This window comes from Otolemur garnettii, unplaced genomic scaffold (genome assembly GCF_000181295.1).
Source record: "Otolemur garnettii isolate 467f Iridium unplaced genomic scaffold, OtoGar3 scaffold00015, whole genome shotgun sequence".
Lineage (NCBI taxonomy): Eukaryota > Metazoa > Chordata > Mammalia > Primates > Galagidae > Otolemur > Otolemur garnettii.
The window spans coordinates 6,642,262-6,667,641 of record NW_003852410.1 but is presented as its reverse complement, the minus strand read 5'-3'; the positions used below and the strand labels follow the sequence as shown (position 1 = coordinate 6,667,641).

The following is a 25,380-nucleotide window of genomic DNA, read 5'->3' as shown; positions in this document are numbered from 1 at the left end:
CCCCGAGGCAGAGGCAGTGCTCTCCGCCTCCTTGCTGTGCTATGTTTACTGTAGTAGTGACCACACTTCTACTGGGCTTGACTGTAAGACCCGAGGGAGCAGAGACCAAGCCCGTCTTCACCCCAGGTCTCCTAGAGAAGTCTCTAAATGCGCTCAGAAAGGGGGCTTGGGGAGTGCCTGAGGAAGCAGTGTGGGTGATCCTGCCCTGTCCGTTTTTCTGGGAATTCACTGAGATCATATGTAGAAGGCGCTCAGCTCAGCTTGGTACTTAACACGCAGTAATTGCTTGTAAATAGCAGTTTGGCTACTTTTTGGATGCTTATCTTTTCTCTCCCACTTACCCAAGAGTGCCATTTCTTCCAGGGTCAGGCCTCCGTCTGACTCCCCAGCACTTGGACTATGGTGGGTGTTTAGTAATTGTTCACCGAAGGAGTAGAAGTTCTGACCCACCACAGCATGTTAGCCTTCTTATCAGTCCCGATTATAAACACGAGAATGTGAAATCATGTTGTTAATGGTAATTACCACTTTAAAGGGGACCCTTTTTGGGGGGGGTGGAATTAAGTTGACCTGAGCCCTGGGGAAATACATAATGTCATTTTGGAAAAATATCCTTGTGATGACAGTGATACTTGGGTTTATTTCCTCCTCTTTTCTTCTTAATAATAACTACAGCTAGGAGAGATGCACTTGATCTTAGCCAAAAGGCTGAGAAGCGATATGGATAGTAGGAATCGTGAGTACTTCTGGGCCAGGAGCTAAGTGGCTTTGCGGCATGACCTCCTGCACTCTTCCTGGTGTTCCTGGGTGGTAGCCTTGCTGTGACCCCTTTCCACTAATGAGGAGATAGAGGACCTGAGAGGTCGGGTAACTTGCTCAGAGTACAGGGCTGGCCGGTAGCTATGTCAAGGTTTGCTTCCTGCCAGACCCCGAGTTCTCCACCTCTCTGCAGAGCTGTCTCCTTACAGGAGAAGCCGCCGCCAATTTCCTGAGCACAGACGTGGCTCCTTCAGAGACCTTGCTTCTGTTTGCCAGGCAAATTGGAATTTGTGACTTTACTGTCTGTCTGTTGTCTTCGGCGGTGGCTCCTTGTGGAAGGTGCTGTGCCCTCTCAGCGCATCAGAAGACAGCCTGGGAGGGCAGTGTGTTCTCTTTGTTTATAAACTTGGCCCATTAATGCTGGGGGAAGAAACTGGTAAAGATTTTTCCTTTCAGATTGAGCATCTCATTTTCCAGATAAAAATTATGTGTGCCTCACACGCAGCTTCTTCACTTCCAGCAAGTTCCAGGTTCCCACGTCTGTGACAGTCAGTGATGAGGAGACAGTTCTGCATATTGCAGACACAGTCACTGGAGAGATTGAGGACCCTTATTTAATTAGGGTTCTTAGGGAAAGTTATTAGCATTTTTTTGTTTCTTTACTTGCATCTAAAGAAGCATATGCTCTTTGGCATAAAGTGAGGCTTATTCTTTTCAACTTTTACCCATTTTGTTCAGGGATGCTGAATGCACCAGATTCTCCCCATTCTTTGTTGGTTGAAAAACATTCACGTTTGGGGGAAGGAAAAGGGAAGAGGGATCTCTCACCTTTATAAAACGCCCATCGCTGTGTACAGTGTTGTTGAAGGTGCTTTGGACTAGGTGAGAGAGTCCCCATTACAGATGAGGAAACTGAGTCTCAAAAGAGTCATTGATCATACCTAAAGTCACATACTCGAACATAAGACCCTCAGCTTCCCACCACGCTAGATAGACGTTAGTTGCTGGGGCCCAGTGTGAGGGAGCTATTCAGGGTGGTGCATCCTCTTTGGTGCTCTGCGTACTGGTAAGCACTGCCTGTCTTCTCACTGGGATGGGAGTAGGCTGCACTGGTATTTGATCTGAAAGGTGTGTGGTCACTGCTTAGTTACCCAGTGAGTTTGAAAGTACTCTTAGGAACCCCCACCATGGAAGCACCTTCAGTTTTATAACATGTCTGAGCTTCCCTCACAGTAGTCAGAGGTGAACGTGTCCCAGACATAAGGAAGGCTCTTGCTCCGTTAATTCTCCTTTGTGTTTTCTGCAATTCATCTTGGGGGGAAGAGTGAAAGCTAGGAGGCACTGCAGATAGCTGTTGCAAACCCCTCTACTACGTATTTCTAGTTAGTAGATGCCTCTGTGAGTTGTATGCCTGTCTTATATTTACAAGAGGAAGTATCCCATTTAATTTTATTTTCACACCAAAAGCCCAAGTGTTAAGAGAACACGATGTTTTAACACTCCCTCAGTTATCAGCTGCAGAGCGGAGGTTGTATATTGTCACATACAGTTTTTGGAGTATATTTCTACATTTGTTACCTGGCAACATTGCTGCATCGGGACGTGAAGCTGTATTGGTTCCTACCAGATCCTTACTGTTCACATTGTAGAAGGTAGAAGTTGTTTTCCTCTGCAGGGAGTTTAGAAAAGGAGAAGGCAGGAGGCTGGTGGGGCTTGGCAGACACATGGGCTGATGGCTTCAGTGACATGACTTAAGACCAAGTGTTGGGGACTCCTTGTCCACAACAACTCATATAAACTCTAGGTCCAGTTCCTCACGTGTCAGAAGAGGAGGTTGTAGTAGTTAACCTTGAATACTAATGGGTGATTCTTTTTCTTAAAGTAAGAACAAAATAACAAACTCTTATTCTGGTCATTTTATAAGTCATCTAGACACTTCTAATATTATAATGGCAAATGGCTAATACATGAGCATCTTTTCAATTGCTCCTATTTAATGCTCAATTTCTTGCCCGAATTATGCCTTCTTGTGTGTTTGACTACCTGTAAGTATGGATGAGAAAGGAGTTCTCATAATAGGAATGACAGACATGGCATCTTGCCACAGTAACCCTCTGAGCTGACTCTAGCTCTGTGGGGTATTTTCTTTTGCTAATACATGGGGCATTGAACACTCTGTGTATAGAACCTTTGGATGCTTAAGTGTGGCCTCTGTATACTCTCAGGTCATCTAACACCTAACTGCCTGACCTTTGAAGATGTTTGCATTTAAGACTTTTGCATAAGACTATGGAAGTCCTCTCAGTTAAATTTATACATTGTAAGATACAGAAAAAGCTCACCGGGACCAAGGGTATTGAATCCATCAGCACCTGTAGCATTTCTTGAAGAGCACTTGCTAGGGAAAAGTTCCCATGGTAACAGTTTTTAAACGAGTTCTGTGGCATCAACAGGTTACACAAGAATCATCATCACAGCTCTGAGCAGTACGTCTCCTAAGTGCGCACTCCTTTTAAACTACTTCCTGACAAAGGCACTGAGGGGAGAGTCTGTTCAAGTCTGGACAGGTGCTGGAGGGGTGGCCATGTGGGGCTGCATTTCAGGGCACCTGATTTGTGTTTTCCCACGTGGCCCTGGCTTATATCAGCATCTTTAAGGAGGAGGCCTTTTGCATCCACTGGACTGTTATGTTTTACCTATTAAGGAAGAAAAAGATAGCCAAGTATGCCTCCGGGGATATTTAGAAATTGCCAGTTAACTTTAAATACATATATGGTCTTGGGTTTTTAACCCAAGATGCCATTTTAATGAATTTTAATGATTCTTTGCTCCGGGGTGTTAAATTTACTCTTTAATTTTCATCAGGGAAGGTTCTAAGAGGAAGCCACAAGATTCCTTACCTGACTTCTTTTTTATCTTATGTAGCTACTGGATATTTCTTTAATACCTGAGGAGGACTTGACCCTGAGGGTTCCTAACTTGAACAATCATCCTGAGTACCCTTAACTTGGAAATCTATATCCTGCTTTTTAAACTTTAAGATGATTCCTATCTGGATGAAAGTCCTCAACTGGCAGGCCGAGGCAAACTACAGAAAAACAAGGTCAGGCTGCATTTTTTTGGTAAGCACAGGAATCAACAAAGAGATGTTATATAACTTCTATTTATATCCTCCTTGCTCACTATCTGCAGGCAGACAAGAGTCGCTGAGAAGGGATTTAATGAGCTCTCTGGGTTTGCTCACCTTCCTGAGCTGGTAGGAACCAGCTTGTTCTCAAATGCGTCAGTAAAGAATCTGGCTGTGGGTGGGCGGCCAGGGTAGGTGGACTGAGTGGTTGCCATGGTGTTTTTTAATTCCCCTGTCTCTCAAAGATCTCACTCCCCCCCCTTCCCTGACTCTTTCCTTTTTCCACCTCCTTTTCTTTGTTTTCTTTCTTTCTTTCTTTCTTCTTTTTTTTATTTTATTTTATTTTTTAAATCTGTAAGCTTCCTTGTTTCTCACACCTACTCATGATTCTTGGAGCTGTCTCCGGAAACAGAATATTTTCCCTCTCCTTCCTAAGAGCTCCCCCATTGTGTAGCTCTAGGACATCAGAAGAGTTTTTTTCCTAAGCTGTATTTTTTTCCACCTTCCCTTATTTGTTTTCTTGTGAATTTTTTTTTTTATTACCAACCCCTTCCTTAGAGGGATTCATCCTGGAATTCGTTCCTCTCACCTGATAGAAGTTGTCTCCTTTAAGCTCTGAATTCAGATTTCTTTAAAATTCTGTTGCTAGCTGGACAGTCAGTATGGCCCAGAGAAGGGCTATTTGTATTTCCATATAGTCTCCTTTGTGCTCTTGCCTCCTGCGGAGTGATGTTACCTACTTCTCTACCACATTATAAAACAGAGCCACATGTAAGCAAGAGAATGGGCTTGTCCCACAGTGGTAATTCCTGGAGCTTGGGCAATTCCTGCTACCTGAAGGTTGAAGGTTGAAATCACTCATTAAAAAGAAAAATATTTACTGCTCCATCACATGCTCGGTCGAGAAGCCAAATGTGCAGTTCTGAAAACCTGTGGCTGCCCAGAGCCACCTGTACCCGGCCTGGCCTTATGGTGGCCACAGAGGCTTCTGAGATGGCTGGGTGTGTATCACTTTCCCACCAGAGCAGATGATGTGAAGTTAGAATGAAAAGTTCTTAGAAAAAAAAAAAGCAGTTCCATGAGGAGAGGCTGAAAAAATTTTTAAAAAGCCAAACCTACCCCTGCCTTGCCCAAAAGTTGTGCAACCCTTAATAGCAGTAGTCTGTTTGCATAATCAAAGGCAAGCTGACTTCCCCTCATTCGAGACATCTGCATAAAATATCCCCAGATTCCAGACCAAGTAGGTAATTTTTTTTTTCCTCTCTCTCTGCGTAACCAGAGGGACTTTCCCTTTGGAAATCTTCCAGCAGAGTTAACTTCATGGCTCAGACTATTTCTCATTAGAAAGTGCCAGCGGCTTGACTCCTAATGGAGGACATGACAGCTGCTCACACCAGCTCGGAGCACCCACTTCTGACTTAATGTTCATGGCTGGCTCTGGTTCTTCCGCCTTGAGCCTCATCTTGCGGAGAAACCCATGCCCACTTACATTTCCCGAGGTCTTCAAAGTTCCTTTTCGAAACTGTCAGGTGCTCTCTTGAAGTTTCTACCCATTTTCTATGCCTGGGTTTTAAACTTATCATCAAGATGGCCCAGACACTGAAGGGTACAGTCCCATAAACCATCCGCAGTCTTTAGTAGGCCTCTTGTTTCCCTTTGAATTCCTGACTTAAAAAATATATATGTTATATTTCTTTGAAGAGGATATATTTCAGTTGCCCTCACCATACGGTGTTTGAGAAATGTGTTTTTATTAGCCTCCTTGCAACACAAGCCCACAAACTGTTCAGCCCAGAGCTTGTAGCTGTCAAGTCTGGGGAGAGAGCCAGGTTCTGAGACAAGAGGCCCACTAACGGTCGCCCCTCCTGCGCTGTAGTTAGTAACGCAAGCTGCTATGTCCGTGGGGCCACAGTAGTTAACAGTTAACTAGATGGATTAAGAATGCCCAGCCAGGGCTGAGCCCATCACGGAGTTATGGGCCTGATTAGCCTCTGAGAGGTGACATCTCCGTGTCAGCCACCTGCGGCTGGTCTGTGGCAGGCTGCATTTTCCTATTTAGTGGGACTTTGAGCTTTCATATGTAGGGATCTTCTGGTCATTCAGTTAAACTTCAGCTACTCAAGTGATTGATCCCCCTGCGTGCTGGAACTACTGGCATTGCCACTTCACTCAGCTTGATAAAGTAAATGTTCATTGAGCACTTACTGGGTGCCAGGCACTGTGTGAGGGCCATGATACAGTCAGGGAAGAGATCAGCGTGGGTCCTGCCCTCCAGGAGCGCATGGTCTTATGGGAGAGGTAGCTCGGAAACCAGTTAACAATCAGCTAAATAATAACTCAGGAAGGGGAAACAGACATGGCCTGCAGAGAGGGGTCAAGGAGGGGCTTTTCCAGGGAGGTGCCGTTCAAGCTGAGACCCAATAGCTGAGCAAGGAACTAGCTATGGGAAAAGCCGCAGAGGGCATGAGTATTCTGGAACATCCCTGGCATGGACTTGGCAGGTTGCAGGAGTTGTAGGAGGCCAGCATGGTTGGGGGCATAGTGTGGGGGTGGCAGAGTGGCATCAACTGCCTGCTTCACCAAGGTACCATGCTTGTCGTCAGGTGGGAGGCCAGGTGAGGTGAGCTCCGAGGCCCCTGTCAACGCCTAGTCAGTTCGTGCTTCTAAAGGGCACCAAGTTGACTCAGGCTGACACCTGCTTGGATACATGCGCTGCTGCCAACGCTGTAATGTACGAAGCAGCACTTACACAGATGAGCGCTGTGTAATTTCACCCTGCCCCTTTCCATCCACCAGGCCATCTGTGCTGCGTCTCACTGTGTGCTGCCAGGGATGCCCTCTGCAGCCCTGTGGAAGTTACCTGGCAGCCAGCACACAGCAAAATGGGCCTATGGGGTTGGGAGATGTTCCAGAGTGAATCCACTGGCTGTTGGAGCAAGTGAGTTGAGCAGGACTGGGGGTGATGGCAGGTCCCCCATCAGGGAGGCACTTGCTTTGCTTGATGTTTTGCTATTTGTGAGCCAGGCTCCTTGCCCCTGGCAGAAGAGGGTATGTTTATTTTCTTGGTATATCCTGGGCAAGTAGACTCGTTAGGTGTGTAGGAGAGCAGGGAGGAGAACATGGCTGGTATAGAGTACCAGGTGGCACCTGTGTTCCCTTCTGGGCTCCACCCAACGGGCCTCTCCAATGGTTCTTATCTTCCTCTTTCCTCACTACATATAGGGAAACTGAGGCTGGGAATTGTTAAATGACCTGTCCTAAGTGACCTAGTTCCTAAATCACCCTTATTCTTATAGTCACCCCTACATTGCTGAAGATGTGAGATACAGAGGGCTCTTTCTCTGAGCCCTGTGTTTCTGCACGAGAAGGGTGAGTCAAGGATTATTCTCGGCATCAGTATGAATCGCCAGTTGAGTTCCCTGGGAACCTTGGAGTGTTGAGGGCAGGAAACATCAGTCAGTGTTGATGCGTCATCCCTCAGGTACGCGTAAAGACCTGGCGGGTTTGTCTCAAAGATCAGCTCCTCTGACCCTGCAGCTCCTGCTTCAGTGCTTTCTCCAAAACACAGATTGACCCTCGTGGGGAGGAACAGCACCTGTCACTGCCAGGTCCTCCGTCCTGGACCTGCCTCACAGGAGGAGGCCCCTGCTCCACTGCCCCTTCCCATGCTGATGTACAGGGTGCGTCTCTTGGTGATAGAGTTTCCAGGTACCTCTGGCATCTTTCTTTTCAGGTCTCATAATGCAGAGTGGAGGCCTGATGAGGAGGCCTCTGTGGCCTCCCAGCCACAGAGACTGCAGCCAGTCTGTGAATGAGCTGGCAGGGGACCTGAGAGTTTCACACAAACTACAGAAGATACTTGTAGCTAAACCTCAGAATCAGCCCTGGAGGCCATCTTCAGAGGCCACAGATGCGCAATTCATGTTGCTCATTTCTTCTTAGTTGAGTACATGTCTATGGACTGAGATTCTGAAGCCTCCCTGACTCCTTACCACACTGACTACCACACTAGGAAAAAAAAAAAAATGTTTCCCTGGAAGCCATAGTGTTTAATTACATCAAGCACTTTAACTGCCATGTGAGTTGTATTTAACTCACACTAGTTTGGAGCCTGGGGCCTCATGTGTCAATATAAACACGTTTCTTGACTTAATAAAACACTGTGGCCCTAAGGAAAAAAATTTCTTTTCAGTGTGGCATTGTACAAAAGATGTGAGTTATATATACTTCATAAGGCCTCAGACTCAAAGCTAGAGTAAGTTAAATACAACTCACATGGCAGGTATGTGTTAACAGAAGTCCTACCTGAGCTATAATCAAACTCTCCTTTGCTATGTAGTGACTTTTTTTTTTATAAGCCACATGTTGGCTGCCAAAATACCTCCTGCGTTTCTGGAGGATTGCCTGGGAGCTCCCTACCACAATCGCCTTGCACTTTAGGCAGATTTGGGGGTTACATCGATCTCACTGTTATTTCGGTGGGTATCATCTATTTTGCATTCCTCTGATCATCATTGCTTTTTTTTTTTTTTTTTTTCTTTCTGGAGGCTTTCCATTTTCCTCCTCACCACTTTGACTGGAAGAGACAGACAGTGGTGCCAGTGTACCTTTAGACAAGATGCTGGTCCTTTGTTGTGTATAAGTAGGTTTGATCATTGAACCCGGAGGAAATTTGGACTCTCCTTAATGTCTTGTTCCTGGGCCAGAGTCACAGGGTCTTTGGGATTGACCTGCCTCCCTGAAATGTGTTTGATTTTGCTATTAAATATTGCTGGAGACCATGATTGCTGACAGCCTCCCTACACAATCAAGGACTTTATAAGATTACACCTTGCACGTTTATTTTTTGGAAGTACAGTGTTTTAGTCGAGGTATTGAGGAATATGTGTGAAACTTAACATTCTGACCCACTCAGGGTTGAGGGGGCAGTACTGTTACCAGATAGGGCAGAGCGCTCCCAGCAAGCACTGGTTCCCGTGGGCACAGGGAGAAAGGAGAGGTGCTAAGCTTTCCATCTCAGGGGAAAAGTGTTTGTTATGTAACAGGTTGGGCTTTGCTGCTTGCTGAAAACAGAATTCACCTTGAAAAGCATCATAAAGATCCACAGCTTTGGCCTTGGCCCTGAAGAAGCTCAGGCCCTTCCCCTGGAGCCCAGTGACCAGATTGATAAGAGGAAGGGTATCTTTGTTCTTCACTTTTGCTCTCAAGGTCAGCTGTCAGTGATGGGCCTCTACCCCACCCTGGCCCGACAGAGGAGTTAAAATGGTGTGTTTGTCTCTTAAGTCATCAAGAGGTGACCTTACAGTGTGGACAAGGGAGGACCTTGTTTCAGAAAAATGAAGTTGAAATGTTGATGCCATTCCAGTGCAGACTTGTTTTGCTTTATTGCTTTTTTTCTGTTTTTGAAGTCTTCCGTAATTTCTGAAGTCATTAAAGCTGGAATCATCCTCAGAGAGGTTGATAAACTAAGAGCTCCATATGTTGACTGGTTGAAACCTATCAAACATTACAGAAAAGTTCCTTCTTAGAGTGAGCAGTAATTTATGCCAAGGGGAGTGTTCAGTTCTGAATGGCCACTTTATTAATGATTAGACCCTTCTCATACATCAGACTTTCCCTGAAGTCTAGAATGGTGGGAAACAGTTCATGGTGAAAGACTTGCATTCTGCCTTTGGGTGTACTAAACTTTGAGACGTGGAAGTAACAGTGTTTATCTGCATGGGTGTAGAAATCTGAATGGCTTTTATAGTTAGTGAAATTCCAGGCAGACTTTTATTTTTTCTTACTTCCTCCATTGTGACAGCTATTAGGAATTGCTATTCATTGTGGTTTTGCTCTCAGTTTAGAGGCCATCTTGACCTACCAGAACCAGCTGGAATTGTTTATCACTGGTTGTCATTTGAACACTAGACTTTGGTCATTACATAACACCCAGAACATTGTGCATTCTGTCTTACCTTCCAATGCCTTTCCTTTGAGAGGGATGCTATTGTTAGACAACCAATAACACCTGGCATTTGAATAGTGCTCAGTAGTAAAGTGTTTTTCACACTTAACATTTCATAACTGCAACCTTGCTGAGCCCTCTGCTTCCACATGTTGCTGACGAGGCAGGTGGTAAGTCTCTCATTTTTAAAAGAACTCAGGGCACAATTACCAAATTGCCGAAGATCCAGGCTGGCAGGAGAGAGGAGCCAGACCAAAACTGAGGCTTCCTGACCTATAATTCTCCGGGCTCACTCTGCCTGTTTTATTACCTAGTTCATGGTTCCTGATCTTTGAATTTTGATTGTTATCTTTGGTTTCTAAGAAAAGGACTCAAGACCTACAGCAGTGTTTGCATGACAATGGTTTTGTTAATGATTTATAATCTCCAGCCCTGGCAGACCTTCAACCAGCAGGAGGAGGTTGTTTGGGAACCCTATTAACAAATGGATTAAACGTCAGAGGAAAGTTAGGTATTCAGATGTGTACCTACCACAGTTATTCTTTACTGTGAGAGGAATCTATATTTATGCCTCTGAGACTCGCAGGGTCTTGGGGGTAGCTGCAGGGGTGGGGTGGATTATAAAATGCCTGAAGGTATTCAGAGCAGAGTCTCTTGCACAGGTTGAGAGGTGTTTAACAGCAGGTGGGTAAGAGCAGTGGAGCATGTGTGCCAGGCACCTCACCACTCACTGCATGTATGACCTGGCAAGTTACTTCTTGGGGCCCTCAGTGTCCTCATCTGTAAAACAGGGACAATAATGGAACTTATCTCACAGGGTAGCTATGAGGATTAAATGAGATAATGCTTATAAAGTACTCAGGCAGTGCCTAGCAAATTGGAAATGTTCAGTGGCCATTGCTGCCACAGAACTTGCAGAGGGAGGGTTTCCCAGGAAGTGGGGAACTCTTAAATTACAGGTGTAGGTAGAGAGCCAAGAAACCCCCCCCCCCCAGCCATTGACATCGCCAGTCACCTGCAGAGCATCTGGTCCAGCTGGGCAGGAATGGGTTGCTCTGGTTGGAGACATCCCCAAGAGTCCCAGAGATTCCCAGAGCAGGTGTGAGTGAAAAGAAACATATCAAAGACTCCAGGGAAGAATTTTCATCAGCCCTTGGAAACTTAAGCATCGGCTCACTGTTCAGCAGCCACATTTTTCAAATTCTTGGATTTAGCCTGAGAACTTAAATCATTTTGCAGCAGATAAGTGAGCAGCCGTGGTGAGTGTCACGGGCTGTGTTGGTCAGGGTCATGTCTTCTAAAGCAGTCAAATGGAAAATCTCATTCTCCAGATTTCTCTCAAGGCCCAGAGTGAATGCTTCTAAAAGGTGGACCAGCTGCAGGGCGGAAATGCCTGCCTTTGGGAAAGGATCAAAGTCCCGCAGTCAGGTCACTCTGGGCTGCTTACCCCAAGGCCAGCCCTCCTGCTCCCACCAGGGTCTGTCCTAAAACACACTGTGCTCCCTGCGGTTCCCCTGCCTTCCAGCCAAGAGCCCCACAGAGGGGCTCCTCCCCTCACATCTCGATGACTTCTGACTTCATGCCCCTGGCAGGTGTAGGCAGGCTGGCTCACATTCCAGGGAGCACCATAATCTTTAGGGTATGAGGCCTGTCCTCTCCCCGAAGTTTTGAATTCTGGGAAAGCTGCCTTCTTGATAAGGAAGATGTTTGTCTGCTCATCTACTTAACCATCCTGGGTATGTGTCTGTGTCATGGAGAAGACTTGTATCTCCCATTCTTCTCCCCGGCACTCATGCCCACAGAGTCTAATGGAGTCTGTGACCTCTTCACCTAAAGCAGGGAGTATCCACCCACCCTGCCCTGCCCTCTGCCTTCCTGCTGTCCCCAGGGTAGTGCCAGTATCAGCTAGCTCCTGACTGCTCATTCTGAGGCTAGGCAGCTTGTCATAAGCCATGCTCTGTCTCTTTGCAGGGACTTGAGAGTAGAGGGTGGATAAGTAGGTAGCTGCCAGGCTAATTGAGCAATATTTTATTATTTTCAAGACTGATCTGAAAAGTAGTTTTAGGATTCCTTTAATCTAAGACCTTGATTCATTTCCCCCTGTATAGCTCAGTCAACCTAAGGAGGGAAAACTGTCTGCTTGACAATTACCAGTAGGCAAGAATATTAACTCAGGCTGTCATTTCAACTAGCCCTAACCCAACATGATCAAAAGCAACTGGCTTGGGCAGTTAGGAGAACCGGGTCCCAGGTGGCCTTGGACAGTCCCTTTCCTTTGCTGGTCCTTAGTTTCCTTGTCTATAAAACATAGAGCATGGACTACCTTGGTGGTTTTCAGTGCTGCTCTGTGGAACCCTGGAATAACAAGGAGTTGTTTTACTGGTGAGGTGGAGAATCTCCCTGGCTCTGTATCAAACCATGCCCTTCTGCCTTCTCTCTCTTCTGCAAGGGCTCTTTACCTAAGATGGTGTCCGGGGACCACAGACGAGCAGGTTTCCCTACTGGGAAAGGCATTTGGAAATTGCTGGAATAGAATGCCTGCCTCCAGCAGCAGGGTTCTGTGATCTGTATGCTCTTTCTCTTTTGTTTGGTTCTGAAGCTTGGCTTATTATGGTGGCTGTGCCTCCTGCCCTTCCTACCTGCCCTCCAGAGTCAGTGAAGATGGCCGCAGCCAGCAATCACTGCCTCATCCTGCTCTGTCCCTTCCGTAAAGCATGTCAAGGGCAGACCTAATGTCGGGGACTGGCGCTGAGGACCTGCCCCCACCAGCACCCTTTCCTCCTCCTCCCAGCCTTGGACTCCTGCCTGGCCACCTGAGCTAAACACGCAGGCAGGAGGAGGAGGGGGGTTTGTCATGGCTCTGCCAGAGGTCACTGGCCTCCTCTAACCCCAACTCCCTCCTCTATAATGTGACGGATTTATGAATGATGTTATCTATCTTGGCGATCTCCTAAGACTGATGAGACAGCATATATGAGGAGGGCTTTGGAATCAAATGTGATTTGGAGATAATGGGAGGGTGAGGAAAGGTCAGCCATGGGGCAGACAGACAGACAGTCACCTCCCTTTGGTGGGGAGGTGGCCTCTGTGGGTGGCCGCTTGCCTAGACAGCTCTACCTACTTCCCTGGCTCTCTGGGAACAAAGCTGACTCTCTTTTCCTTCTCTCTTTTTGTGGTGATACAATTCACCTACAGTAATATGCATAGATTTTAAGTGCAGGGTTTGATTAGATTTGGCAAATGTTTTTATACTTCTTGTCTTAGATTTCTGTGGCTTCAGTAACAAATTACTACAAACTTAATGGCTTAAAGTAACCAAATTTATTGTTTCACAAATGCAATGTAAATCTTCCTAGACTGAAATTAGGGTGTTTTCAGGGCTGTATTCCCCTCTGAAGGCTGTAGGGAAGAAAGTTTTCATGCCTTTTCCAGCTTTCAGCAGTTGCCTGCATTCCTTTGCTCACAGCCCCTTCCTTCATCTTCAAATTCATCAACAGTGATTGGAGCCCTCCTCACATTGAGTCTCTCCATCTTCCTCTCTGTCTCTCTCTTCCATTTATAAGGACCTTTGCGATTACGTTGGGTCCACCTCGATAATCCACGCTAATCCACTGATTAACAACCTTTTTGCACCCCTAATTTCAATTCCCCTTTGCCATACAAGGAAACATCTTCACAGTTTCTGGGATTAGGACATGGGTGTCTTTGAGGTAGGCCACTATTCTGTCTACTGCACCTGTGTAACTACAACCTCATCCAGACATGTCTTCTACTCCAGAAAGTTTGCTTGTTCCCCCTCTGTGGTCACTTCCCACTCATATTCGCCCAGGGGCAGCTACTGTTTTGATTTCTGTCACCATCATCCAGTATTGCCTGTTTTAGACAAGATTTATGTTGAAGGGCTGTTTCTCATCTTCCAGGTGGTGTGGAGAGAAAAGTCTGGAGAAGCGAAATCTCTCTGTAAGGATTAGTTCTTGGTGCTGGGTGAGGGGTGAGGAATTAAATGAGGCTCAGGGAGGGAAGTAGGTACTATCCATGTGGAGAGGACGCTCTGTGGCCACCTGCTCTGGTCCCACATCCTGCCAGCACCTAGGGAGGCAGCCCTGAGCAGGCGGTTCCTGCTTCCCCTTCCAAGCCCTGCAAATGACGTGTCATTACAGAGAGGTTTGATGAATAGGAACCTGAACTGTGTATAGGGGCCGGGTCTTGCTAAGTCCAGGTCACACCAGCTATCAGAGAAGGGCAGGTGAATGCCTCCAGCAGCCACAGCCAGGCCGTTCCAGAAGCCGCTGACTGAGGACCACAGTTCCTCAGCCTCATTTCTCTACCATGACGCCCCTTTCCTTCCGACATGAAGTATCTTGGTTCTTCACCCACACTACCATCATTTTTCACTTGTACTCTTATAAAAGATATCCCTGCTTTCCTTTTAGAAACCAAACTTCTTCCTTCCAGAGTGTATTTTTATATTTTATTTTTTAGAGACAGGGTCTTGCTGTGTTGCCTAGGCTGGCCTCAAACTCCTGGGCTTATGCAGTTCTCCCAAGTAGTTGGGGCTATAGGCTTGCATCACCACGCATGGCTGGGAGTATCTTTCTAGAGGATCTTCCAGGAGACCTGGAACCTAAGCCCTTGCCTGGCCTATCATGTTTCCTGTTCACCTGGGTGTCCGTCCTGGTGAGGCTGCATTCTTCATAGTTAGTTTGGGTCTTGGGGGTATGCTAAAACACTTAATGGGCATTTTCTTTCAGGGTCCCCTGATCTCTCTAAAAGGAGTGGTAATTATAATAACTCAACAGGTTTCTGTGTGAAATAATGAGCATGAAGGTTTGCCTGAGTTCCTGGCACTTGATAAGCAATCAGTGAATATTAGGTATTGTATTACCATGATGACCTCATCCAGCCTTCGTAGCCATCCATGAAATACTATTATTGTGCCCATTTTGCAGAAGAGAAGAATCAGGTTTCAGACATTGTCACTTTCTAAGATGACACTAGCTATAAGTGGTGGAACTGAGACCCAGATCTCTCTCACTCCGGAAACAGAGCTCTCACCACTTTGCTCTCCTGCCCTAGCTGCTCATAGGGTTGCCTCTCAGTGTGGTTTTCATGTCCTCATGATAGATAGTAGCAACATCAAACCACCATCGTCACTGGGCACTGTGCTACACACTGCATGCACTGTGACAGCCCCATCATGTGGGTTCACAGAGGCCACTACCTTGCCCAGTCACCAAGCCAATGGGCAAGGGACCTGGGATCCAGACTCAGACAGACTGGCTGGAAAGCCTACCCTGTGAATAACCCCTCTGTTATTCGCATGAGCATGGTGGTTCATCTCTTTAATCATAGCACTCTGGGTGGCCAAGGCAGGAATATCTCTTGAGCTTAGGAGTTTGAGACCAGACTGAGCAAGAGTGAGACTCCATCTTTACTAAAAATGGAAAAATTTAGCTGGGTATCATGGCAGGCACCTGTAGTCCCAGGAATGTGGGAGGCTGAGGCAGGAAGATCTCTTGAACCCAAGAGTTTAAGGTTGCTGTGAGCTAGGCTGATGCCACAGCACTCTACCTAGGGCAACAGAGTAAGGTTATGTCTCAAAAAAAAGAAAGAAAAGGAAAGAAAAAATTTTTTTTCATTCCACAGAGGCACTGGTTGTATTTCTCCTCTTGATACTGAGAGGCATGGACCTCAGAGCTGAGTCTAAGATTTCCTGGAATCATCAATCCCCTCCTTCAATCTCCACCCTTTTCCCATTTTGACTTCTGTGCTTACTCATGTTTTCTAGACCCTGCTGTCCTTTTTATTATTTTACTGAGCATATTTGCTTGATAAAGCTGCTTCAGAGCCTGTGCAGAATGAACTCCCTGGCCAGGCAGAAGCACGTGCAACCGTGTGGAGCCCCCCAGGCTCTTGTCCCCTCCCATTTCCTAAGAGCTTCCCTTCCCCTGACAGTATCCGGTGACAGCCGTTGGGTCACCAGCAAGTGGTGTGGTTTGTCGTAGGCTATCGGTGTGCACCCATGTTGCACTGCTATCAGGTGACAGATGGCAGACTTTATTTATTTATTTACTTACTTACTCAAAGTGCTTTTGTTTTCTTGAATGACCAGATTGTCTCAAAATGCTCCATGCAACGAGAAGATGGCTGTGGTGGCAACTGAAGCAACTTGTCCTGGACGTCCACCTTCTGGCAATCCCACAATTTTAGTTGGCACTGCCCTGTGGCACTGTGTCACCATTAGAAGGTGGCTGGAGGTTGAATTCTTCATCCACACACATCTCCGTGTACAGGGGTGGGGGGGTGGTTGTCTGTGGGTACCTGAGCTCTCAGAGAACCACTGGAAGTTGATCTCTCTTATCTGAGTGATCTTCTAGAATTAATTTATTTGGGGCATTTGTTTCTGTCACGTCCACTGAATATGAAAAGGCTCTGGGGGGCTCCAGTGAAGAGGCACCATGGAGTGTTGGGTCACACTGGTTCTTTCATGAAACAGTCGTGTTGGGCCTTTGTGCACTGCACTCTTCCTGGGGCTCTGGAGACAGCTGTGGCATCTGCCTCCCCATAGCACATCTATGTGGCTCAGAGTGTCTGATTGCAAGGAAGGAGGTAAAGCAAGGCAGTGGGCTCAGGGGCCCCCTGAGGAGGTGGAATTAGTGGGGAAACGTCAGAAGAACCAGGCAATGGCATTGGGTGTTTGCCGTAGCACCATGCGCCCGCAGCCCTGGGCCACCTTCATCAGGATAAAAGGCTGTTTTAGTAAGTGGTGGTTAGGGTGGTTATCGGTTTACTCTGTGTTTTCCTCACCAGGCTGCTGGTTCGTGGGGGAGGATCCAGGCCCCTCTTTGCTCACTATGGTTTCTCCTATAACTGACATACAGTTGTGGCAGGCACACAATAAATAGTGAATGGGTGGATGGGATGAGCACGTGGATGAAAGAGTAAGCGTCTTAAAATATTAATAATAATAAAGGTAAAGGGCAAAGGAGGACATGAAGACCTAGCTTGTTCTAGAGTGAGAGTTTTGGAGGGCTCAGGAATGCACAGGCAACTTGGCTGAGCACAAGGAAAGTGGTGACTGGTCTGCTGACATTTGGAAGTGGCTGGAGAGGGGAAAAAGAACCAAGGAGCACAGGCAGGAAGGGAGGCTCCTGTGTTGTACGTGAGAAACATCCAGAGGTAAGGAAGAATAGAGCGGGAAGGAGGAGCACGGGCAGGTGGGACAGACACTTGTCCAGGCAGTGTGTGGGCCACTGTCCAAAAGGGTCAAGGTGACTTCAGTTGTGTGCTGGCAGATGGAAACATGGTGATCCTAGGGCCTGCTGAATCCAGCACGGTAGTTGTTGTTGTTGTGTGTGTGTGTGTGTTTGTGTGTCAGGGGTGGGGGGAGGGGAAGAGCTGGACAGCTTCGAGAGGTTGGTAAGATTTTAATTCTTCTGGACTAGATGCCTAGGGCTACCTTTGATATAGAAGTGCCACCTTTTCAAATGGGAGGATTTGAAGTTGGCAGAAAGAGCTAACGGAGAGAAGCAAATATATGTTTGAAGCTTTGTTTTATTCTTCTAGAAATAACCGTATTGTATTTTTATGTAAATAATTCGCAACAGCGTGGTGCTTGCAAAGGGGCGAAAAGCGAATACTCATAAATGAAGTTGAGACACCATATTGTGTTTTTACATCAACAGTGTATACTATTACTTGTAGTGGGTCCAAAAACGACTTTGTATCCAAGAGGCAAACTACCTGTTAATTTTGAGCTTCTTCCTCTAAACTCTTACCTGTCCTTTGAGGCCTGATTTGAAAATCACCTTTTTCATACAGATTTTGGGATCACTGCAGCTCACTGTCATCCTCACCATTTCTAAACTTCTGTAAGATAACTATGTAGCTCCCTGAGTGCTTTACACTTTTATCATGGGCCTGTCATCCTAACCTGTTAATGAGCCCATGGATAGGTAACACATCTTATTCACTTGTGTGTGTGCTCTGGGAGAGGGGAACATAGAAGTTCTTAAACAAATGACTGGCCCTGCAATAATCACCAAAAATACAGTGTGTTTCCATTGTTAATGGGAGTTGTTTTGTGTGTGAGCAGCAGTGGGAGGGAGTTGTTCTGAGTGGGCCGAAGTCTACTCACTACACCTTAACATGCTCCCAAACCCTACATGATGTTCCAGCCACAGCAATTTGTTATAAAGGCTCTACGTTGAAAACCTCAGGCCTGAGAACTCGGAGAACAATAGTTTGTGGAGCCGTGTTTAATGTTGGCCCTTAGATCACTGGTAAGGTTTAATGGCTGACTCACATCTCCATTAGGTTTTGGTGTCATGAGTGGGGTTCGGTAACCAGGCTGTTACAATGCTGAAAGTCTATGGGGTTTCCTTTTCAGCACTCCTTTTTTTGCCGATTGACAGAAGATAAGAAGTCAGAGAAATTCTTCAAGGTCTTTTATGACCGAATGAAGGTGGCCCAGCAAGAAATCAAGGCAACGGTGACAGTGAACACCAGTGACTTGGGAAATAAAAAGAAAGACGATGAGGTAGACAGGGAGGCCCCAGCACGCAAAAAAGGTAAACCTCCTTCAGTTTTCAGTCAGCTGGGCTCTGAACAATAGGAGTCTCACGTTTTCTGTTAGTTCTTCTTTTTTTTTTTTTTTTCTTCATTATCTCTAGACTCCAAAATACATTCTGCCTGGGGCTTTCCGAAGGGAGGAAAAATCTGGTTCTGATATAATTCTTCCTAGGTAACCTGACCTGAAGTCCTGCTGCTGAGGAGGATCTTGTTGTTTAATAAATGAATGAACTTTGTTCTTGGTCCAGGCTTAGGGGTTTTATTAGCAAGGAATCCATGAATATTCTTTTGTCATGATTTCCATTTAATGTTAGAGAAAGTTGAGGTAAATATGCCCTTTAAAATAGGGTTTCATTCCTTCATCAGATAATTTTCTCTTATTTTCTAAGGCATTTGAAGGCTCATAAAGCTTTTAAAACCATTATCCCACTAGAAGAAAAGTAGTGCTGGGATGTGGATAGACTTGCAAGTTGTGGAGTCAGATGACCTTGAGCAAGTTTTCTATTACAGTCTTTACTATTCAAGTTCAGAACTGCGTTTCTCAACCATAGAACAATTGACACTTGGAGGATTCTTTGCTGTCAAGGCTGTCATGTGCATTGTAGGGTGTTCAATAGCCTCTACCCAATAGATGTCAGTAAGACCTCCACCCCAACCAAAATGTTTGCAGACATTGCCATTTGTCCCTGTGTAGAGCAGAATCACCCCTTGTTGAGAACAGCTGGTTTAGAATGAGACTAAAGAGAAAAAAAAGAAGGGCTTCCGTTTACTATTTACAACGAATCAAGCGCTGTTCAAAGTTCTTTTCATGTGTCGCTTTATTTAGAACTCTAGTCAATTCTGTAAAACAGATTGAATTGTATCCTCATTTTGCAGATGAGAAAACTGAGGTGCATAGATGATAATTAACTTTTGAGAACATGCAGCTAGAAGGCACTAGAGCCAGCATTTGTATTCGGGCCGTCTGGCTACAGACTAGAGGCTGCTAACTGTAATGCCACAGTTTCCTCACAGGGTTATTCAGGAGATTGATTAGATAAGATAATACAGGCAAAGTGCTTGATCATGGGTGCCTTGGCACTTAGTAAAGGGTCAGTCAATTGGTGTTATGATAACAGTAATTACTATTGTGATTAGCGTTATCTTGAACCTGTCAGAAGCCCTCTGGAGGCAGAATTCATCCATGCCCTCCCACTTGACAGAGGAGGAAGCTGAGGCCCCAAAACCTTAAATTTGTGAGGTAGGCAGAACCTGAACTAAGGCTTTTCCTCTAAAGCACAGTGCAAGCAGAGGTGAAATGTCAGAACCACAAGTAAGGCGGCAGGTCTTAACTCGGTTTTAATCCCAGCTGAGGACTGGGAGAAGATTGGAGTCTTTTGCTAACCTTGAGGCCCTCTAGTGAATCCAGGACCTTAGGTTTCTTAATGTCACCTTTAGTGTACTGAGTAGCACTCCTGCTCCTCGGGATTCAGCAGTTTACACTCTCCCACCTGCATTCTAGCTAAAGAGCCTTCGACACAGATAACGGAAGAGGTTCGGGAGCAGCTCCTGGAGGCGTCAGCAGCCACCAGGAAAGCCTTCACCACCTTCAGAAGGGAGGCTGACCCTGATGACCACTACCAGGCTGGGGAGGGTGCCCAGGCCAAGGATGACAAGACCAAGGATGATCTGGAGATGAGCGCGGTCATCACCATCATGCAGCCCATCCTCCGCTTCCTGCAGCTCCTGTGCGAAAACCACAACCGAGATCTGCAGGTGAGGGCCTGGGAGGGGGCGTGGAGGAGGGAAGGTGGGCGGGGGTGGGCGGGGCCCCGAGGCCGGCTTCCTCTGACCCTGCAGCTGCTCTCACTGGGGCCAGATTGCTGGAATGGAGGATCCAGCAGGGTTCTCGGATGTGAAAGACCGGGCAGCTGATGTACTGACATGTTTTCTGCCTGTTCTCCCACTGTCTCCATAGCACCGGAGACCATATGACTTGTTCACCACGGGGCAGATGCCCGCTGCATATACAGAGGGTACCAAAGAAATGAATACACATTTTAAGAAGGGAAAAATCATAATACTCACTATATCCCAATAACAAAAGATGAATATAAGTCACATTGAGCACCTCCTATAACTGCAGAAGTCAAACATGGCTTGAGCATTACAATTTTCATACAGGTTTCCCTTTCTTAGAATGTGTATACATTTTTTTGGTACCCTCTCCATGTCTGCTAAGTGTATAATTTGTGTAGCTTGCTGCCTGCCACTGTTTGGCATCTAGGTGCTCAGACAAAAATTGGATGGATGGGTGGTTAGATATTTAAATATATTTGATTAACAAAATTGGATACATAGGAAGTTTTGATGAAATATTTGTGGATCGGGTGAATGAAATGGCCACCTTTCAGTGTTTTACACGACAGGACTCCAAAATCTTTGTTGAACTGATTGTTCCAGAAATCTTGTGTTCATTCTGTTATTTTTGGATGAGAACAATGGCCAAATTTTGTTTGACACTTAGGATATCCTACATGCCATGCATGTATTGCACTTTATAGATGAGGAAACTGAGGTGCAGGGGACCCAGTTAGGACGTGCAGAACTGGGGCTAGAACCCAGGCTAGAGCTCCTGCTGTTATCCAAATGCTCAGAGACAAAGGGTGTATTATCTCCCTAGCTAAATTTCCCAGTAGCAGAGGCTACTTAGGAAGGGCTGGGGACAGATTTCAGATATCTGCTTCTTCTGTATGAATGGGCCCACATTTGTAGGAGTCCATCACTGCCCAGGAGAAGCATGCTGGAACACTGGGTCCTTGGTCACTGCTTTATTTTGTTGCTAATTCTTGGACCTAAGGGAACCATATCTTTTTGCCCGAATAGCGTGGGAATCAATAAGTGTTTCTGAACATCTTCTCTAAGATGGAATGTTTCCTCTGAAGATAGACAGGTCAGCCATGGTAGTTTTGTGTACTTTGGTTATGATGGTTCGGACAGGAAATAATGCTAGTCTAAATCTTGCAAGGGGAACATGCAGCCTTTACATATGTGCAAGGCTGACTTTATTTCCCAGGTGACTTGATGGCCAGACTGTTTGGTACTGCCACAGTGTCTGTGTGGATTAGATGAGTAAAAGATTATATTGTCAAACAGTAAGGCAGAACATCAAAATGGATGGATATTACCAAAATCTGTAATATTAATACCTACTATGGTTTTTTCCTTCTTAACAAAATGGGTCTGAAGAGCCTGAGCTTTAAAAAAGCATCTAATATCTGAGGTCATCAACTGGCCAGATCTGACTCATATTTAAAAGTGAAGGGATTTCACACAAACCTGCTGTCGGCCAGGCTGGACCCACGGTGCAGCCAGCAGCCCCTGCAGACAGGGCTGGGCTCTTTCTCCACTTGGGGCCCAGCCTGCTTCAGCTAGTGGCTGGTTCCTTTTCTTGCCAGTTGCTTTTGCTTTTCTACTTTGGGTTTAGAAGACTTCAGTCCTAGATCCATTTGCCTGGGATTATGTAACTCAGCCAGGTGGAGCAAAGCCCAAAGGTCCAGGATCTGCGGACCATCACGCTGGCCGGCATCCCTCTGTCTGAAGGCCACTGTGTCCCCACCACCATTCACCCTCCACCTTACATTTCTATGTACCTCAGTCATGAGGAGATGGGCTGAGGTGTGTGAATGGCCCATGGAGAGCCAAGCCCGAGAAGCTTAGCTTAGCTGTGTCATCTTTGTGGGTTTGGGTGGTAGACGGAGTGGGGGTCACTGCCCTGCTGCTGGGAGCTGTTGCTAGGCTGAGTATGGTGATCAGTATCCTGTGCTGCTCCCCCTTGGAAGATGTCACTGGTGTTCGCCAACCTTGGGTTCCAAAGGGAAAATTGACTGAGGTGATACCTGTGTGTGCATGTCATTGAGTCACTGTGGGTAAATATCTGCTGTGTGCCCAGCACTGGTGACAACAAGGCATTACCCCTCCCCTCGCAGAGTTAAGTCTAGGGCAGGAGCCACTTGGGCCGACTGGAGGTTGCGTGCAAGTGCTAAGTGCTGCGATGCTATGATCCTAGGGGCTTTGCGGGGGTGGGAGGGGAGCAAGCCCAGTGCCCAGCGCACACAGGTCCAGGAAAGCTTCTCAGAGGAGCTAATACCTGCCTAGTTCTGAGCTACTGAAACACAAGACTGCCTTAAGTAGAATCCTACCGTGAATGTCAGAGGGCAGTGCTAATGTGCTTGTTCCTGAGCTGTGCCCTTCCGCCCTCCCATCTTCCCTCCTTCCCGGACCTTCTCTGACATTCCCTGATCTTCCCTCACTTTCCCTCACTTCCTCTTCCCTCTTTCCTTACTTTCCTTCCTTCCCTCCCCTCCCAAACCCCTTCCTTACCATCCCGTCCCCTCTCCATCCCCTCCCCTCCGCTTACCACCTCTTCCCTCCTTTCCTTACTTTCCCTCCTTCCCTGACCTTCCTTCCTTCACCAACTCACCCACAGTTCTTCCCCTATGAAAGCAGAGTAAGGCTTTTGTTGCCCAGTTTGCTATTCCTTGTTTTGAGGTCTTTGGTGCTTTTGTTTTGTGCTTCAGCCCTTCAAGACACTCAGCTTTGAACTAGTGCTCTGAGAAGCCTATGGGCAGAAGCACCTGTGACGAAGTCCTTCCAAAACTTGGTTCTCTCCAGTACACTGCTCTGTTGGAAACAGTGCTGTGGCAGGTTGGGGTATATAGTATATTTTAATTTTAATATATTTTAAAAAAAGATTTAACAACTTAGTATTTGAGGGTACCACAAAGATTATCCAATTAAGGATTTTAAACTTTGGAGGGTTTTTTTTTTTTTTTGCCACAAAAATCCTTTGTGTTTGAACATCTTATGCATAAATGTATTAAGCCCAGCAGATGAGAGCAGAGCTGCTCTGTTCAGAGGAGAAGGTAGAGACTCTGAGAAAGGAGAAGAGTTCTGCTTCCTTCCCCACCTACAAAACCCCAGAATTCCAGGGAACTCTCAGGCTTCTGTAGGTCCCAGTTGGGTGCCAGTGATCTGGACCCATGGTTTACAAGGATGAAGACTAGAGTCGTCTTCAAAATCTCCCACAACACTGGCTCTGATGAAGTGATGTTTGTAGGAATCTAGTTCTCAAAATAATGGTTTTAAGCAAGATTCAGCTACTCCGATGCCATCCTTTCGGCCATATTCTACAATAGTGGTTTTCAACCAGTGACAGGATGTTGGGTGTGATGCAAAAATTTTTAAAGATCATTAATTAAATTATTTTTGAAAGACGTTCAAAGCACAGTTTCTTCTTCTTTTTTACTTTTTTAATTTTTGATCAACATAATTTAAGTGTCTGGGGAAGTTTTAAGTACAGGTTCAAGTGTGCAGTGAGATAAAAGAAAAAAAAGGTTGAAACCCACTGTTCTAGAACAACGGTGGATGCCTGGGTCAGGGTTTCCTCATGGACCTGAAGGAAGGAGGAGGCATTCTCACGAGGAGAGTGTTCAGCTCTCTGCTTTAATATAAAACAGCTCAGAAAAAGCTCAGAGAGATAGAGGAGGGATCCAGCCTTTCTAAGCAGCACCCTCTGGGCTTGTGCCCAACATTTCTTGTCATATTTATAACCTTAACTTTCCTGTTGGTAAATGTTCAGTAGAGATAAAACCACCAAGTTTGACTTTGCCAAACAGGCAGTTACTGCCTTAAGCCTTATTTACAGGAGTCAGAAATTGGATAGAAAGGACTATTCTTTAACCAGTCTGCACGAGCTTTTGAACTGTCTCCTGAGCAGCTGGCTTTGCTTAATGAACGTAGGTCCTGATCTTTCTCCACCCAAGTCTGTCCAGGCACAGACTTGAAGTCCTTCATTTCCTTTATCCACCCTTCTCAACTTGCTCCCTGCCCTTCTGAGGAAGACTGCAAAAAAGGGCAGGATTTCTCAATCCTGGACCAGGCACGGTGGTGTGTGCTAAAATGTGAATACTGTTCTCTGAGAAAGAGTTTCCATGTGCCTCTTAGTGAGTGACATTTTCTGTAGAGGACAGGAGGAAATGGAGCTGAGTTAGGGAGAGGGCGATTCTGGCTAGACACTCTTAAAAACCATGAGAGATGGGAGAGGCTTTCAAGAAAAGGCAGCCAGCCATCCTTCCTGGGAGTTTGACACATGTGGGCCTGGTCAGACTTGAGAACTTTCCAGTTCCCTTCCCTCTGCTCATTCCATTTAACTCAGGCCTTTTCAACTGGTGTTTATAAGGCAGCTGGTAGGTGGCAGTCCTCCTTAGCTAAGCTTAGCTCCTGGGCACTGAATGCCATCAATGTGACCCTAGGTGGAGCTGTCAGACACCTCTGTAGGCACATCATCTAGTGGGAGAAATGGTGTGTGGTGCTCCCATCTCATGGGAGCAGGACTGGAGAGTTAGAGAAGAAGAGGAGTTAATCAGAGTGCAGGCCCAGAGAGAGTGACAGGCAGAGGGAATTGCCTGGGAGAAGCCCCTGGAAGGTGAAGGAGTGACTCGTGCTTGATGAGCAGGAAGAAGTTCATTACTGCCAATCAGGCCATGGTGGGAGCATTGACATCAGTGAGCAGAGGGGAATGGTGGGGCGATGATGTCACCAAGCAGAGGGAGCAGTGGGAGCAGTGACATCACCTAGGAGAGAGGGATGTGGTGGGAGCAGTGATACAGGAGTTAAAGAGACAGATGGGCCTTGAGGGCCATGCTGCGAATTTCACCCTTGACCAACCAGCGCTCCCAGTGGCTGCCCTCATCCTGAACGGCACTCCTCCATTACCTCCATTACCTCCATTACCATATACATTTAATTATACATTTTTTGTTTGGTTGGTTTTTTTGTTTCTCAACCTGTGGGAACTGTATTAAAGGGTTGCAGCATTAGGAAGGTTGAGGACCACCTTCTTTTTTTTTTTTTTTTTTTTGAGACAGAGCCTCAAGCTATCCCCTTGGGTAGAGTGCCATGGCATCATGCTCACGGCAACCTCCAACTCCTGGGC

General features: G+C 46.3%; 1 protein-coding gene across 4 annotated transcripts in view; it reads left to right on the top strand.

The window, feature by feature from the left end:
- ITPR1 (inositol 1,4,5-trisphosphate receptor type 1) overlaps positions 1–25,380 on the top strand; it is a 338,711-nt gene that overhangs the window by 239,910 nt on the left and 73,421 nt on the right. For all 4 annotated transcript variants that reach the window (XM_023510682.1, XM_023510681.1, XM_023510680.1 and 1 more), the window contains 2 exons: positions 18,223–18,403; positions 19,906–20,159. In XM_023510682.1, coding sequence (XP_023366450.1) covers positions 18,223–18,403; positions 19,906–20,159 — 435 coding nt within the window. The remainder of the gene's footprint in view (positions 1–18,222; positions 18,404–19,905; positions 20,160–25,380) is intronic.